At 36.2% G+C, this 14,238-nt stretch overlaps 3 protein-coding genes across 6 annotated transcripts in view; 1 reads left to right on the plus strand and 2 right to left on the minus strand.

Moving 5' to 3' along the window:
* Window positions 1-100: 100 nt before the first annotated feature.
* Window positions 101-4,208, minus strand: LOC117607247 (upstream stimulatory factor 1). 2 transcript variants are annotated; one of them, XM_034330718.2, is made up of 4 exons: window positions 3,302-4,208; window positions 2,584-2,962; window positions 2,368-2,496; window positions 101-2,247 (listed from the first exon to the last, which is right to left on the minus strand). In XM_034330718.2, the coding sequence occupies exons 1-4, from the start codon at window positions 3,343-3,345 to the stop codon at window positions 2,041-2,043; spliced, it is 759 nt and encodes a 252-aa protein (XP_034186609.1). In that variant the 5' UTR covers window positions 3,346-4,208; the 3' UTR covers window positions 101-2,040. The 2 variants fall into 2 exon arrangements, with proteins under 2 accessions (XP_034186609.1, XP_034186608.1); XM_034330717.2 differs by having other exon boundaries at window positions 2,344-2,496; window positions 3,302-4,201.
* Window positions 4,209-7,312: 3,104 nt separating this feature from the next.
* LOC117607539 (prostaglandin reductase 1) lies at window positions 7,313-10,142 on the plus strand. Its single transcript, XM_034331350.2, has 4 exons — window positions 7,313-7,604; window positions 7,854-8,148; window positions 8,229-8,505; window positions 8,586-10,142. Exons 1-4 carry the CDS (start codon window positions 7,460-7,462, stop codon window positions 8,925-8,927), a joined length of 1,059 nt encoding a protein of 352 aa, XP_034187241.1. The 5' UTR covers window positions 7,313-7,459; the 3' UTR covers window positions 8,928-10,142.
* Window positions 10,143-10,328: 186 nt separating this feature from the next.
* The window catches only part of Dbx (homeobox protein Dbx), a 35,787-nt gene continuing 31,877 nt past the window's right edge, over window positions 10,329-14,238 (minus strand). For all 3 annotated transcript variants that reach the window (XM_034331339.2, XM_034331341.2, XM_034331342.2), the window contains one exon: window positions 10,329-11,095. In XM_034331339.2, coding sequence (XP_034187230.1) covers window positions 10,853-11,095 — 243 coding nt within the window. In that variant the 3' untranslated portion in view covers window positions 10,329-10,852. The remainder of the gene's footprint in view (window positions 11,096-14,238) is intronic.

The following is a 14,238-nucleotide window of genomic DNA, read 5'->3' on the forward strand; positions in this document are numbered from 1 at the left end:
GTGGAAGCGGTAAATGGTAATGTTCACGCGAAGCGATAAATACTCATCGTAGTTTGTACGAAGATTTGAAATTTCGATAAACTGGCGGAGAATTATCTTTCTACGTCGGCACAAGAAGCGGCAGTATTAAGGATACAGAGGTATCGTTGGAACGTGTAAATACTCGCATATCAAGCCTCTTTTTTCAACTGCTATCGGAGCAGTTTCTAAAGAAAAATGAAAATCATCTGAGATATCTTTTAAAGTTTTTTCTACTCTTGTACAGAACAATGTTACGAGGATATCGCGATGAAAGCCAGTCAGCCAGCAAAAACCTCTGTGTTTTGTACGAGTTAGGAACAGAGAACGTACACACTGTTGTATCTATAATAATTCATCGTGTATTATTAAATTAACGTTTCAGGAAAGAAAAACAGCTATTAAATCCTTCGATTGTGAAAGTTTTCAACACTGCCAAATATGTTTACTAAACGCGTCTTCATTCGTTTCTGTCATTTCTCGTCAATGTTCGAAGCACCGTGTAAGTTTAAAAAATGTATACGTTTCTAAAAAAAATTACGATTGATTATTCTCTGCATTCAACCGTGTGTAATTTCGTAAAAGATGAACGAAATATGTGAAGAAAAATGAAACAAAAAACGAAACAATACACAGAAGTATATTTTTGCTTATTTTCTGGCATTCTATTTACTATAAACGACGAGGACAATATGATGACAAAGCGAAGGAGCAAGATTCCTACTCAGACTGTACAGAGATCATTAATCATTGATGTGTAGATTAGACACGATACACATTTGTTGCTGAACTGTAACTCATTCAAGAGTTATTTTTATAGGACAATTTTTATTTGTTCGAACGCAATTTCGTTACAAGCATTGTTGTGTAAGAACAAGTATAATGGCCAATGTGACTAAATGTAAGGAAGAAAAGCATTTTCGTGTTTAAGAGGGGAATGCTGAAACGATAATACCGCCGTATTTGCACAACTCATACATAACTTTTCATCCATTTCATTCCATTTACATGAATAAAGAGGTAAAACTTCTATCAATTGCCAGAGTAATATTACAATTATCCACGTAATATGTCGTTGAACAAAAGACGCACTGTAATAATTTATTATTTTCATTGACCATGCTCTACATATCTAAATGAAGAAAATACACAATGAAGTTTTAACAAATAGGGTAATTTATAATTCGATATTTGTTCTTTCTAACGGTTACATGTACATACATAATTACAAGCCCGTTAATTTGTGTTATTACTCTGGGAATATTGAAACGATTTCTGCACAAACGTCAAAATAATGTGCTTTGAAGCAATAATATTATTAGGCGTTACTGTAATAACAGTTTAGGCTGTTGCATATATATGTAAACGCATATATTTTCCCTTGTATTTAATATTGCCGGCCGTGCGTATATATTAATATTACATTGATATACACGCGCATCCTGCGTTATGATGAATTTAAACGACGAGGAAGAAAAGATGAAAACAACTGATACAACAATGGTATCACTTTGTTTCATGTAAATAACTAGGTATTGTACTTTATAAGTGTAAATATTGTAGAACTCTTCATTAGCAAGAACTTCAACACACTCTAGGCAATAAGGAATTTAAAACTGAATGACATATAACTTTTGGATAAAGATTATTATTATTGATTGAATAGCACGATGTTTTGTATATTTGTATATCTAATTTAATGATTTACTAATAAATTACTCTTTGCTCGATTGTTCACGTTATAAATAATTATTGTTTATGATATGTACAGTTAAAGTTACATAATATGTTTACAATTGTTTTCAAAATATAAATATTTACTCAGTTAAATATATGTAAATAAACATTTTATAATTACTATATTACTATTAATTTATTGCACTAAATTGTACGCGTCTCCCACATATTACTTGCTCAAGTACAATCAAAAGTACATGATACTTTAAATAAAATTGTACTCACAGAAAAATCGTTTTCAAACAAATCATACCTATTTGCATCTATCTTAGGAATTTTTAAAAATTAAGTACCAAGTATGTAAGTCGTACTATTCGATATCTGTGCCTTCAGTTCAGAATTTTCTTTTCTTAATTGATTAACTACTTGTCTCAAAGTTTTAGCTTCTTCTAATAACTGAGCATTTTCATCTAAACTCTGTGAGAGAGTTTCTTGTACATCTCTTAATTCTGTGATATATTCACAAGCTCTTGCTAAAATTCCCCCTTTACTCTGTAATCAAAAAATTTTTCATTCAGGTATTTGCAGTAAAAATAAGGAGCAATATTCAATGTATAAATAAAATAAAAATAATATAAAATATTTTACCTGTAGTTCAAAATTTGTTTTTACCTCAGCATCTCCTGTTGTACTTTGTTCACATTCTGGTAAAAGTTTTCCTAACTTTGATATCCAATTATTAATTTTATCCCTTCTGCGCCTTTCAACCTCATTGTGTGTTACTCTCCTTCTTTCATCCCTCTACATGAAAATTAGACAAAAAAACACGAACAATCGGTGCAATTAAGCAACTTCTATAAGCCATACACAAAAATAAAATGTGTATACCTTCTTAATATTAGTAAGAATGGTTTGTGGATTATCTATTTGAAGTTTGACTCTTGGTGCAACCGATCTTGTAGAATCAGTGGTGACTACTTCATTACCATTGCTAAGTACATAAAGTTGACCATTTATTGGAGATGTTAGTACTTGGACAGCATTGTTTATAGGTGCAGCTAATGACAATTCAGCATTATTTGTATGATTATCACCAACTTGTACTACATGATATGCTACTGCATTATCATTCCTATTAACTTCACACAACTGATACTGTATATTATCCTCTTCTGCGACAGTCTCTATTTCTGTATCACAATCTATTATTTCTGCTTCCTCTAGAACGACGCCAACATTGTCATTGCTAATTGTATTGTCATCCACACTATAAAATATTAAGCATTTACAGAAGTGACAGCTAAATTTCATTAGTTCATTACTTCTCAAACAATGGAATCAAATAACTTTTCTGAAATATAACCTTATGTTGCAAAATCTTTTAAAGAGTTTAGTTCTTTATTGAAAATGCAAAATTTAAATGTGATTTTATAATAACGTATTGAGTTTTATATAGTTCTTTTAATCGTAAAAACTGAAAAGAGAAAATTTCAATTGACAAATATCAATAAAAAATATCATTCATCAGGAACTTTGTCATTATATTCTTTGATAAAATAAAGACCGATTTATCTATTACAATTTCCAAATAAAAGAAAAAATATACCTTTCGTCGATATGATCAAAATGACTTAAAACTTCCATTTTCATTCACAAAACAAGTTTTTTTAGATCAATGATATTTTATGGGTACAAGAACGCATAGCATAGCACTTATACTGCAGTGTATTTTCTATATATGATGCGTCTTAATAATACAGAAATATATCGATTAATTTTGTTTGAAACATCACAAACAAAAACATTGTTCAAAGACAATAATTAACACAAATATATTTGTTTTATATTATTATATTTAAGAAGTAATGTGGAGTATCCACAAGTGCAAAAAGACTTATTGTAGAGAGTAGTATGCAAGATACAATTACATAATATATAGATTGTATTGTTTTTACATGTAATTTCATAATTTAACAAATCCTTCCTTTTAATAACGCGAAAACATGTCTGTGAGTGACGCTGAGACGTTGTAAGCATGCCCGAAAACAAGGCAGAAAAATGTTATATGTGTAAGTACTCTTACAATGATAGTACTACAGTATCAATCGAGCATCAAATTTTTGATAAAAATTCAAAGTAAAGATTATTTGCATTAACTTTAAGACGTTCGTTGAATGATAACCACTTGATTAGCACCAGTGTTGGTCGCCGTGGGGTTTTAGTCCGTAGGAATCTGACACTCCCCCGCCGTCCGCCCAAAGGGTCGGTGGGGGCTCTTATGCAAGATTTCCCCACGTTAAAAAAAAAAATCCTTTAAATCTCTGCTTTCCTTACATTCCTGCATCCCTTACATCTCTGCATTCCTTACATCCCTGCATTCTTTTCATCCCTACATTCTCTTCATCCCTACATTCTTTTCATCCAACATTCTTTTCATCCATACATTCTTTCCATCCTTACATTCCTTACATCGCTTCATCCCTTATATCCCTACATTCCTTACATCTCTTCATCCCTTACATGCCCACATTCCTTACATCGCTTCATCCCTTATATCCCTACATTCCTTACATCTCTTCATCCTTCACATCCCTGCATCCCATACATGCCTACATTCCTTACATCGCTTCATCCCTTATATCCCTACATTCCTTACATCTCTTCATTCCTTACATCCCTGCATCCCTTACATGCCTGTATCCTTTACATCCTTTTATCACTTATATTCCTACATTCCATACATCCCAGTACCTCCCTGAAATTGAGTTGAAATTTGTGCGGCTATAAGGCCTGCAATTTTATACAAATTTAGTTCCTTTTTTCGCCACCAGAGAGCGCTGATTCGACATCAAAATTTTAGTTCACATTTTTGCCGCCAGAGGGCCAAAATTTCTGCATGCTTTAGTTCCTTTTTTCAAAACCAGATGGCGCTGATTCGACATCGAAATTTTAGTTCACATTTTTGCCGCCAGAGGGCCAGAAATGGAGCAAGATGTAGTTCCTTTTTTCGCCACCAGAGGGCGCTGATTCGACATCGAGATTTTAGTTCGCATTTTTGCCGCCAGAGGGCCAGAAATAGAGCAAGATTTAGTTCCTTTTTTCAAAACCAGATGGCGCTGATTCGACATCGAAATTTTAGTTCAAATTTTTGCCGCTAGGGGGCGCTGAGTTTCGAAAAATTTCACGAAATTCTCAAAAAATTTCGCTGTCGAATCAGCCCCCTCTGGCGGGAAACAGAGGAACTGAACTAACTTACCTTCACTTACCTTCAATCGAAGCAGTCTTTATAATATATTTATTATAAGCGATGCAGAGATATAAGGAATGTGGGGATGAAAGGAATGTAGGGATGAAAAGAGTGTCGGGATGAGAAGAATGAAGGGATGAAAAGAATGTAGGGATGTAAGGGATGAAACGATGTAAGGAATGTAGGGATGAAAAGAGTGTAGGGATGAAAAGAATGAAGGGATGAAAAGAATGAAGGTATGAAAAGAATGTAGGGACGTAAGGGATGAAACGATGTAAGGAATGTAGGGATGAAAACAATGGTTGAAAAGAATGTAGGGATGAAAAAAGTGTAGGGATGAAAAGAATGTAGGGCTGAAAAGAGTGTAGGGATGAAAAGAATGAAGGGTTGAAAAGAATGTAGGGATGAAAAGAGTGTAGGGATGAAAACAATGTAGGGATGAAAAGAATGTAGGGCTGAAAAGAGTGTAGGGATGATAAGAATGTAGGGATTTAAGGGATGAAGAGATGTAAGGAATGCAGGGATGAAAAGAATGCTGGGATGGAAGGAATGCAGGGATGGACGGAATACTGAGATGGCCTTGGCCTATAATGAGGGATTAAATTACATAAATAACTGGAAAAACTAAAATAAATGGGGTCCTTGGCTAAGACCCAGAAGAGGGATATAATCATAAATGTTATTCCCCTTCGATAAGCTAATTTAATAAGCAAAAAAAAATAAATGAAGTAAATTAAATAAACTCTGCAAAACAATTATACTGATTGTGCCCTCTTCACACGGCCCTGATATCCTACTGGGGTATTAAGGACCCCGAAACGCCGCTGACTCTCTGCATACCAATACTATAGCATCTGGGGTGCCAGGGACCCCGAAGCACCAATGACTATCTCTGCATACCGACATGATATCATCTTGGGGTGTCAGGAACCCCAAAGCACTGGCGACACTGTTTGCATACCGACATTTTGGCATCCGGGGTGTCAGGGACCCCGAAGCACGGACGACACTCTTTGCTTACCGACACTGCGGCGTTCGGGGTATCTGAGACCCCGAAGTACCGTTGACGCGGCATACCAATATTATATTACCGGGGTGTCAGGGACCCCGAAGCAAGTAGCGAAATATAAGACCTAAAAACGAACAAATCGCGAAACTCACTTGTTCGAGATAGTGATGGGTACGACCGGATCTAGCGAAATATAAGACCTAAAAACAAACAAATCATGAAACTCACTTGTTCGGGATAGTGATGGGTACGACCGGATCTGTAGCGCATGCGCACTACAATTATTTATTATAAAACAAACTTGTAAATAATTAAGAAATTATTCACTCACAAACAATGAAAATGATATATTTGTAAATTACAAACGATTTCCAATCAATTACAGTCATCAGTTGTTACAAAATCTGTTTATTATAAAAAATTATTATGAAGTTTCGGTTCACATCATGATTGAAATAAAATTGCTAATTACAAAAGAACTAATTTGTTAAAAATAGACTCACAATTAATCACAAACGATTTACAAACGAAATACACTAAGAACAATTAAAAATAATCATATTTTATTATTCCTTCCGGCTAGCTTCATGTAGGCTAAGTGGTCGAAGTCAAAAGTTACAGTGGTTTCAATTTTTCTATAGAAATTCTATGGGTCGCACATTTTAGTTTCGGGGTCCCTGACAGCCCCCGATGCCATGATTTCGGAATATAAAGTGACACCGGTGCCCGGGGTCCCTAACACCCCGGATGCCATAATGTCGAACCGCTCAAATTACTCAACGACTTACCTATCGGTGGTAACTTATTGACTTATAGATCGATTAAACGGTAGTCGATAAATTGTCGCATAGCTTCCACTGCCTTGTGATAGATGGCGCCAGTGCTCCCTTCGGAAAATCGATCGGTAAGTCGTTGAATAGTTTGAGCTGTTTGTGTATAGATGGCACTCTGCTTAGAAATGAGAATACATCCTCACTCCTTGACGTCCGAAGACAGACTGATGTGCTTCAGCGGGAAGCGGCTAATATATAGAGTCAAATTTGTAATCAGTTAACCGGCTATCAGTTCTTAAAAATATTTAACTTTGCAATTTGTATTCATAGAATTGAGTAAATGTTAGTAAGGTTATATTTGAACAAATGTAAAACTCGGATTATATAAAATACTTTTGAATTTGGAATAGTTTGCAATTTTAATTCGCACCATTTTCTGTGCCGTGATAATACTGGTTTCAATTGGTTCAGTCACAGGTGACGTGATAATGATTATGGAGCTTCAAGAGCTTCCTCTTAATCGCATACATACATATTAGTGACTATCTATAGTCACTGAGTCACTGTACATATGTTGGATGGACATATAAGTAGTTGCGATGATAAAAAAATCCAGTATCATTGCGCGAATGATTTCTACTATATATACACCTTGTCTTTCATGATGCCCAACAGTCTTATGTGAGCAGCAGAAATAGACGTGCCAGTGTGAAACGCACCAAGATTATTATTTTTATGTCAGTTTTCACTGTTTGCCAGAGGCGCTTCAGTAAAATGGTAAAGGCAAAGAAATTTGTAGTAGTGAAACATTTTCAAGGTGAACCAAAATCAACAGATTTACAATTGGTTGAAGAAGAATTACCACCTGTTCGGAATGGAGGTATTTATACATATATATAATCACTCTACTTGATAGTTATCATAATTTCTTATACTTAAAGTAAGAAAATATGTTATACAGACATAATAATTAAGATACTGTCGTATATTTTTATCGTTAATTATATGAATATAATCATAACATGGAACATTATTGTATTATCATGAGAGTATAGATATTTAAATTATCACTTGTGTACCAGTTACTCAATACTTTTACATAAATAATACTTGCTTTAAATTTTTTCAGAATTTCTTGTCGAAGCAGAATATCTTTCTGTGGATCCTTATATGCGACCTTATATCCAGAGATATCCAGTGGGTGTAACAATGATTGGTTCACAAGTGGCCAAAATCATTGAATCAAAACATCCAGACTTTCCTGTTGGGAAAAGAGTTGTTGGTTATTTTGGATGGAGAACACACACGATTATAAACCAAGAAATGTCAAGTGGAAATGACTTTACAGGTCAAAAACCATATCTTGTATCGGATTTAGCAGATTTGCCATTATCATTGTATTTAGGAGTTTTAGGAATGCCAGGGTAATGATTACTTAAAATATTTATTTTATAATTAGATATATTACATAATCTGTAACTTTCATTTTTTCACTTTGTTTTAGAAACACAGCATACTTTGGTCTTTTTGAGATTTGTAAACCAAAACAAGGTGAAACTCTTGTTGTTAGCGGTGCTGCAGGAGCTGTTGGTTTTCATGTTGGTCAATTGGGAAAAAATGTAGCTGGATTAACTGTTATTGGTATTGCTGGTTCAGATGAGAAGTGTAAATGGCTTGTTAATGAACTTGGCTTTGACCATGCTATTAATTACAAAACTGAAAATGTAGCAGCTGCTTTGAGAAAAGCTGCTCCAAAGGGAATTGATTGCTATTTTGATAATGTATGTTACACTAACAATTTAGAACATTGATGTTATGTATTTAGAAAAAAGTATACTTAGTGTTTATATTACAATTATAGGTAGGAGGAGACATTTCCGCTACAGTTATATATCAAATGAGAGAGTTTGGTCGCATAGCTGTATGTGGAAGTATTTCTACATATAATTCAGATGCTTCCACTTTACCAAAGGTAACCATTTTACAACCAGCAATAGTATTCAACCAATTGAAAATGGAAGGTTTTATCGTACAACGTTGGGCCGATCGTTCTGCAGAGGGTGTGCAAAAGAATCTTCAATGGTTACGCGAAGGGAAACTTCATTATCGTGAAACTATTACAAAAGGTTTTGAAAATATGTTCAATGCATTTGTTGGCATGTTAAAGGGACAAAATATTGGCAAAGCTATTGTTCAAGTTTGAAAACAATTACGAACATTTATTGTACTTGGAAATTTTAAATACATATTCTTTATTTTTGTTTTTGAGATTATTTTTATATAAACAAAGGTTTAATACTAAAAAATTATTTGACCTTATTTTTCTGAGATCATAATTTACTTCGTAATGATTCCACGTATCTATTGAGCAAACAAGGTAATAACAACATGCTCCGTCACTTATCACTGTTCAACGAGTTATCAAGTGATTCTCTTATAAGTTATCAGTAATCGCAATTTGTGAAAGCAGTACAAACACAACTAAAGATTCCTTTAATTGTTATTTAACAGTTACCTAAATTTATACACGTATATAAACCATGAAAAGCGATTGGCATAGACAGTTTTATTGCAATATATTACACAGATTATAATGCATCACAATGAATAATTACATGTGGTTTCTCGATGCCACGAGGGCATTATTCTTGGATCTTAGGTACACATCTTAGGAATTTTAACGTCTAGTACAACCTTATAGTATACCTTACAGATAATTTCGCAAAACTTACATCAATTTCTAATTACAATATTATACATTTGTTGATTTAGTTGAAACTCTGTTACGTCAAAGGTGATAAAAGACAAAATTGAAATTCAATTGTGAGCAAGAAAAGAATCAAGTGCAACTGACAAATTGAAAAGGCAGTTGTTTTGAATGTCATTCAGAAACATTATTCGAAGTAGAAGTAGAATATAATTATCGGAAAACCACTAGATATAATTATCTTGAAGTAAACGAAGAAATATAATTAATGCAATTTTTCAATGTCCAAGGTAAACGATTTGAATTTAATATCTTCATAGTTATTTATAGCAAAAATGAGGTAAACATATGATCAGAGTTTCCTGTTTCATTAATTTAAGTTACGTATTCTATGAGATCCGTCTTTTTGCGAATCAGTCGTAGTACGATGAAACTTATATATGTACAATGACTGTCGGTAAATGCTCGTCGACGTGTCAATTTTTGTGATATCCAGTTCGTTGACGCAATAGTTATAATCACTTGTTTACGCCGTATTTATTTTCATTTGATACAACGTGCAATGATCTAAAAATTACTTTGATCTTTTAAAGATACGACACACGACTAAGATCGAAGTTCAAACCGCTATTCCATGTTTAAATTTCACCGAATGACGTTTTATTTTTATAAATTTATACAATATAATAAATGAAATTTTCTTCTTGTTTATTTCACATGTGTTTTCATTTCTTAAGAACCTGAACCATCATTTTGATTATTTTTCCAATTTTACTATGATCTTTATCGCGTTCCATATTTTTAATGATTTATTCTTGATCATCCGGCATAAACCAGCAGACAATGCGTCAAGCTGCGAATAGTGAAAGTACATTTACACGAAGGTGAGTTTCACTGTTAAAAAAAAAAAATAAAATAATAAAAAGGAAACTATCAATACATTCGCTAAATACAAAGATCATGTCATGGTCGAAAAATCAGAAATTATGGAAGCTTCAGATTTCAGGATACACTTTGGACCACTCCATGGTCCATTGTAGAGTGTCGAGGAAAAGGAAACCTTCGAGGAGGACCGGGAACCCGGAGAACGAGAGACCTAGGACAGAGCCAAGAACCTCGAAACCTATGAACCCCTATGGGGGTGGATTTTCCTTAAGGAAACCTACTTACGTTGCTTGACACTCTGCAATGAATCACCAAAAATTTGTTCATCTCTAATCTTGACTAGTGTATCCCTTATCCATGACGAATGACTACAATTCCATTGAACAGATTAATATCAGATCTCTTTACAACTTTTTGATCAGGAACACAGATCAGTTCACTTGATTCTTTGTTCGCTAAGTGTTCTCTGTGAATCCTGAATGGCGAGTCCATCGAGTAAACGTGTCCTTGTCAGGAGGATCTCGACTAGTATTTCATCACGTGACGTTGATTTCCTCATCCTCCTCGTTCTCCGTTTGCTCTTCCGGACGCTGAGGACTCGTCAATGGACTCACATCGCTCAAATCCATTCTCGGCCTGTCTCCATCGGCGTCGCTTAAGTCAGGATTTGGATTATTCTTGTTTGGTAACGTTTGCTCCCGTGAACCCCCTGTTGCAAGCAATTCTCTCTCCTTGCTGTTTCGCCATTTCATTCGTCGATTTTGAAACCAGATTTTCACCTGTAAATATAACAGATTAAATTAGAAATTAGAAAATTAGAATTAATATTACATTCTCTGGGTTCGGGGGAATAAGAATAAGGCCAAGGTAAGTCTGGTCCATCGTAAAAGGCGACTTAAAGGACAACCACTTACAGGGGTAACTTTCTCGATATTAATAATATTGATAGTAATATTTATTTAAGATTAGAAAGTCAATGGGTCGTAAGGTAATTCAATGCTTAAATAATAGTTAAGAGAATAGGGAAGAATTCGATTCAATGGTATCGAACAAATGGATTCTCTGCACCCTCGTCTATTAACGAGCATTAAATAAAGATTACATTGGGAAAGCAGTCGGCCCCTTTTCTCTTCCTAACGTGTCGGTGATTTCAATTCCGTGTCTCCCTTGGCTTCTCTAAAAGTGTTCCCATTACACTCGTAAAACTAAATTTCTGATGCCACTAAAATTATCAAAATTAATGTGAAATCGAAACTCGCATTTCTAAAAGTCATTTTTGTAAATAGCATTCATTAAGTTAACGAATTCGCACGAACACCCCATCGTTTCCTCTTCCGAGGTTCATAGATGTGCACGAGGGAGGGGGTTAAAGAAAGGGTGCGTCATTTTGGTCTATTAAAGAGCAAGCATTCAACGAACGCGCTAACGTCAAACGCACATGAACTCTGAAAATTTTCTGCCTCTTCACCCTTCGTCCCTTTTCCACCCCTGTTTTCACTTCTCTCTTTCGCGGCCACCCTGTTTCTCCGGCCCCGTGTTCGCCACTTTATTGTAGGTAGCCTTAAGCCACGTCGTTGATCCCGCCGTGGATTGATTTACCTAAACTGCTTTCCGAATTTTCATTGGTCACCGGTGTGTGTGCATTTGACATCCTCCTGGACCTGAAGGTTCCCTCTAACCAGCCCCCGACACCTCAATAAGGCGTTGAACCTTGCATAATCGATCGAAATGATGTATACATTTTGGGCAGTATCCATTTTCGTAATTACACTTTCGATTATTATACTTTTCTAATTAACACCTCGATTGCCATGTCAGGAATATTTAGGTGGCACTTGAATTTTCATGTAAAACCCATGTTATTAGAAAATTTTTTATTTATATAAGTAGAAATGGATGAAAGGGTGGAAAAAAAAGAAGAAATATTTTTTCAATTTGTAGAATTTATAAAAATGATCGAACGGTATGTGAGCAACGCAGGAAAAGAACGAAATCGGTGAACAACAGATTTCAACTTCTACGGAAAAGCTTCGCGTCTTTCTCACCGAACAAAGCCGCTTTGTTACTTTTGTTATATAGTTCCCGGACCTGTCTGCCGCTGACGGGACAATCAATCACCGTCGCCACTCGCAAAACGTAAAACGAAAAGAACAAGAAGGATCGGAGCCAGGGCTCGATCGAAAGTACGAATCCCTTCGTTTCCCTGAAATGCATCATTCCGTAAATTACAATTAATAATCTCAGCGCTATATTATGCGCAGGGACGTAATAAAATATTACAGAATTCTTCAAAGATATTCAGAGGGATACGTCTTTTTTCGCGTGGCAAAACGATCCCTTCTTCTTTTGATTTTCGAGCATCCTCGGATGGAGTGTTCACCCCCAAACGAGCATCTTCAATTCGATATCATCCCCTAATCCCCAGAAGCATCGAATTTCAACAGACTTACGCCTTTTAAAAGGCTGAACGTTTATGTTATTTGCCTGATCTTTTAACTCCAGAATTGGTGAAAAAAAAAAAAATGGAAAATCTATTACAACGAATGTCTACCCTGAATTTGCAGAGTTTCAATCTATACGAATAACGACCTATCAATTGCAAATCGTTTAATGGAGTATAAAACAAAGCTTTTCAGAACGATCGTTCAGTTAAATTGATGGTAAAAAAATGTTCCAGGAAATTCGACATTTCTGAACCGTATGAAACTCTCCAAATAAATAAATTACTAATGGAAAACCAATTAAGCAACTGAAAAATTTTCTACAGTACAGCGTACTAATTATTACTATCCAAATACAAGTTTCATTTAATCCACATTTTACCCTTTTCACCCTCTGGAGTCACGTTTAATGGTTAACTTATCGGCCACACTTCCACGCGTTCCTCTTATCCGCCAGCTAAATCCTTAACGAGCCGGGTCACGATTAAGCTTGTCGATACCAAAGGAACCGGAAGAGTGCGATAACAAGGTGACAGAGTCGCCATAAAATCCTCCGTATCCCGGGAAACCACTTCTAAATCATTTTCGCGGTGGAATTCGTAAAAAGAATAATTCAGCTGGAGGGATGAAACGGGAGTCTTTAAAAAAAAAAAAAAAAAAAAGGAACCGGAAGCGTTTAAGTAGCAGTCGGTTACCTAAGGATCGCCATACGAAAAGGATCGGGCATAACGACGACATCCGAAACGCGTTATATAGAGTGGGTAATCGTTAAACGATTGGCTGCAGCCACCCCGTCGGACTCTCCTTCGCCAGCCACCCTTTAACCCTCTCTATCCCTCGCGTACACGATGGTAAGCCGGGCCGAAAGTTCTCCTCCGTTCAACTCCCTTCCTCTGTACCCACGCGACCGCCCTTACTTCCGCCTCTGCCCACCCTCGATTCTCTCCCACCTCCAAATACGTCCACCCCTTCTGGCACCCTCTTTATCTCCCTCCGTCTCTCTTCCACGTAGGTCTACGGATAGGTGGTGCCGTGCTGGCGCCATCTGGTGCAGTTTAATAAAAGACGATCGATTATGACGTCGGCCTCAGAGCAACCCCCTCAGTCTCAACCCCCTTTACGGTTCCTGTCCTTCTCCTTCCGATTCTCCTTCTTCTTCTTCGCGGGGGCTCTTTTTCTTTTTCCCTCCTCGGTGCTCGTTCGCCACCACCGCCACCCTCGCGATACCACCCCTCGGTGGAGAGAGAGCGAGGAGATAGAAGGGCGGAGAAAAGGGACAAGAGCCGCGAACCGGCTACGAAGCGGGACGTTTCTTTCCTTTTTTTTTTTTTTTTCTTTGGAGGGGTTGGTGCGGTCAACGGAGGGGTGGAAAAAAAATGAAAGGCACAAAGCTGCCGCGGCGCGATCCTGCGGCCGAAGGGTTGCCTGATGTATGAAAAGGAAGTCGACTCTTAATAGAGGGGAGAGAATCGACCGTCTGG

The sequence above is a fragment of the Osmia lignaria genome, chromosome 14 (assembly GCF_051020975.1).
Source record: "Osmia lignaria lignaria isolate PbOS001 chromosome 14, iyOsmLign1, whole genome shotgun sequence".
NCBI classification, from domain to species: Eukaryota; Metazoa; Arthropoda; class Insecta; order Hymenoptera; family Megachilidae; genus Osmia; species Osmia lignaria.

Excerpts from the sequence above, each read along its gene's own strand:
- LOC117607247 (XM_034330717.2), bottom strand. The coding sequence starts at position 3,345 with ATGAAAATGGAAGTTTTAAGTCATTTTGATCATATCGACGAAAG. Across the intron at positions 2,963-3,301 it reads TTTGATCATATCGACGAAAG|TGTGGATGACAATACAATTA; the intron begins GTATATTTTTTC and ends AATATTTTATAG. Across the intron at positions 2,497-2,583 it reads TTCTTACTAATATTAAGAAG|AGGGATGAAAGAAGGAGAGT; the intron begins GTATACACATTT and ends ATTTTCATGTAG.
- LOC117607539 (XM_034331350.2), top strand. The coding sequence starts at position 7,460 with ATGTCAGTTTTCACTGTTTGCCAGAGGCGCTTCAGTAAAATGGTAAAG. Across the intron at positions 8,149-8,228 it reads GGAGTTTTAGGAATGCCAGG|AAACACAGCATACTTTGGTC; the intron begins GTAATGATTACT and ends ACTTTGTTTTAG. Across the intron at positions 8,506-8,585 it reads TTGATTGCTATTTTGATAAT|GTAGGAGGAGACATTTCCGC; the intron begins GTATGTTACACT and ends TTACAATTATAG.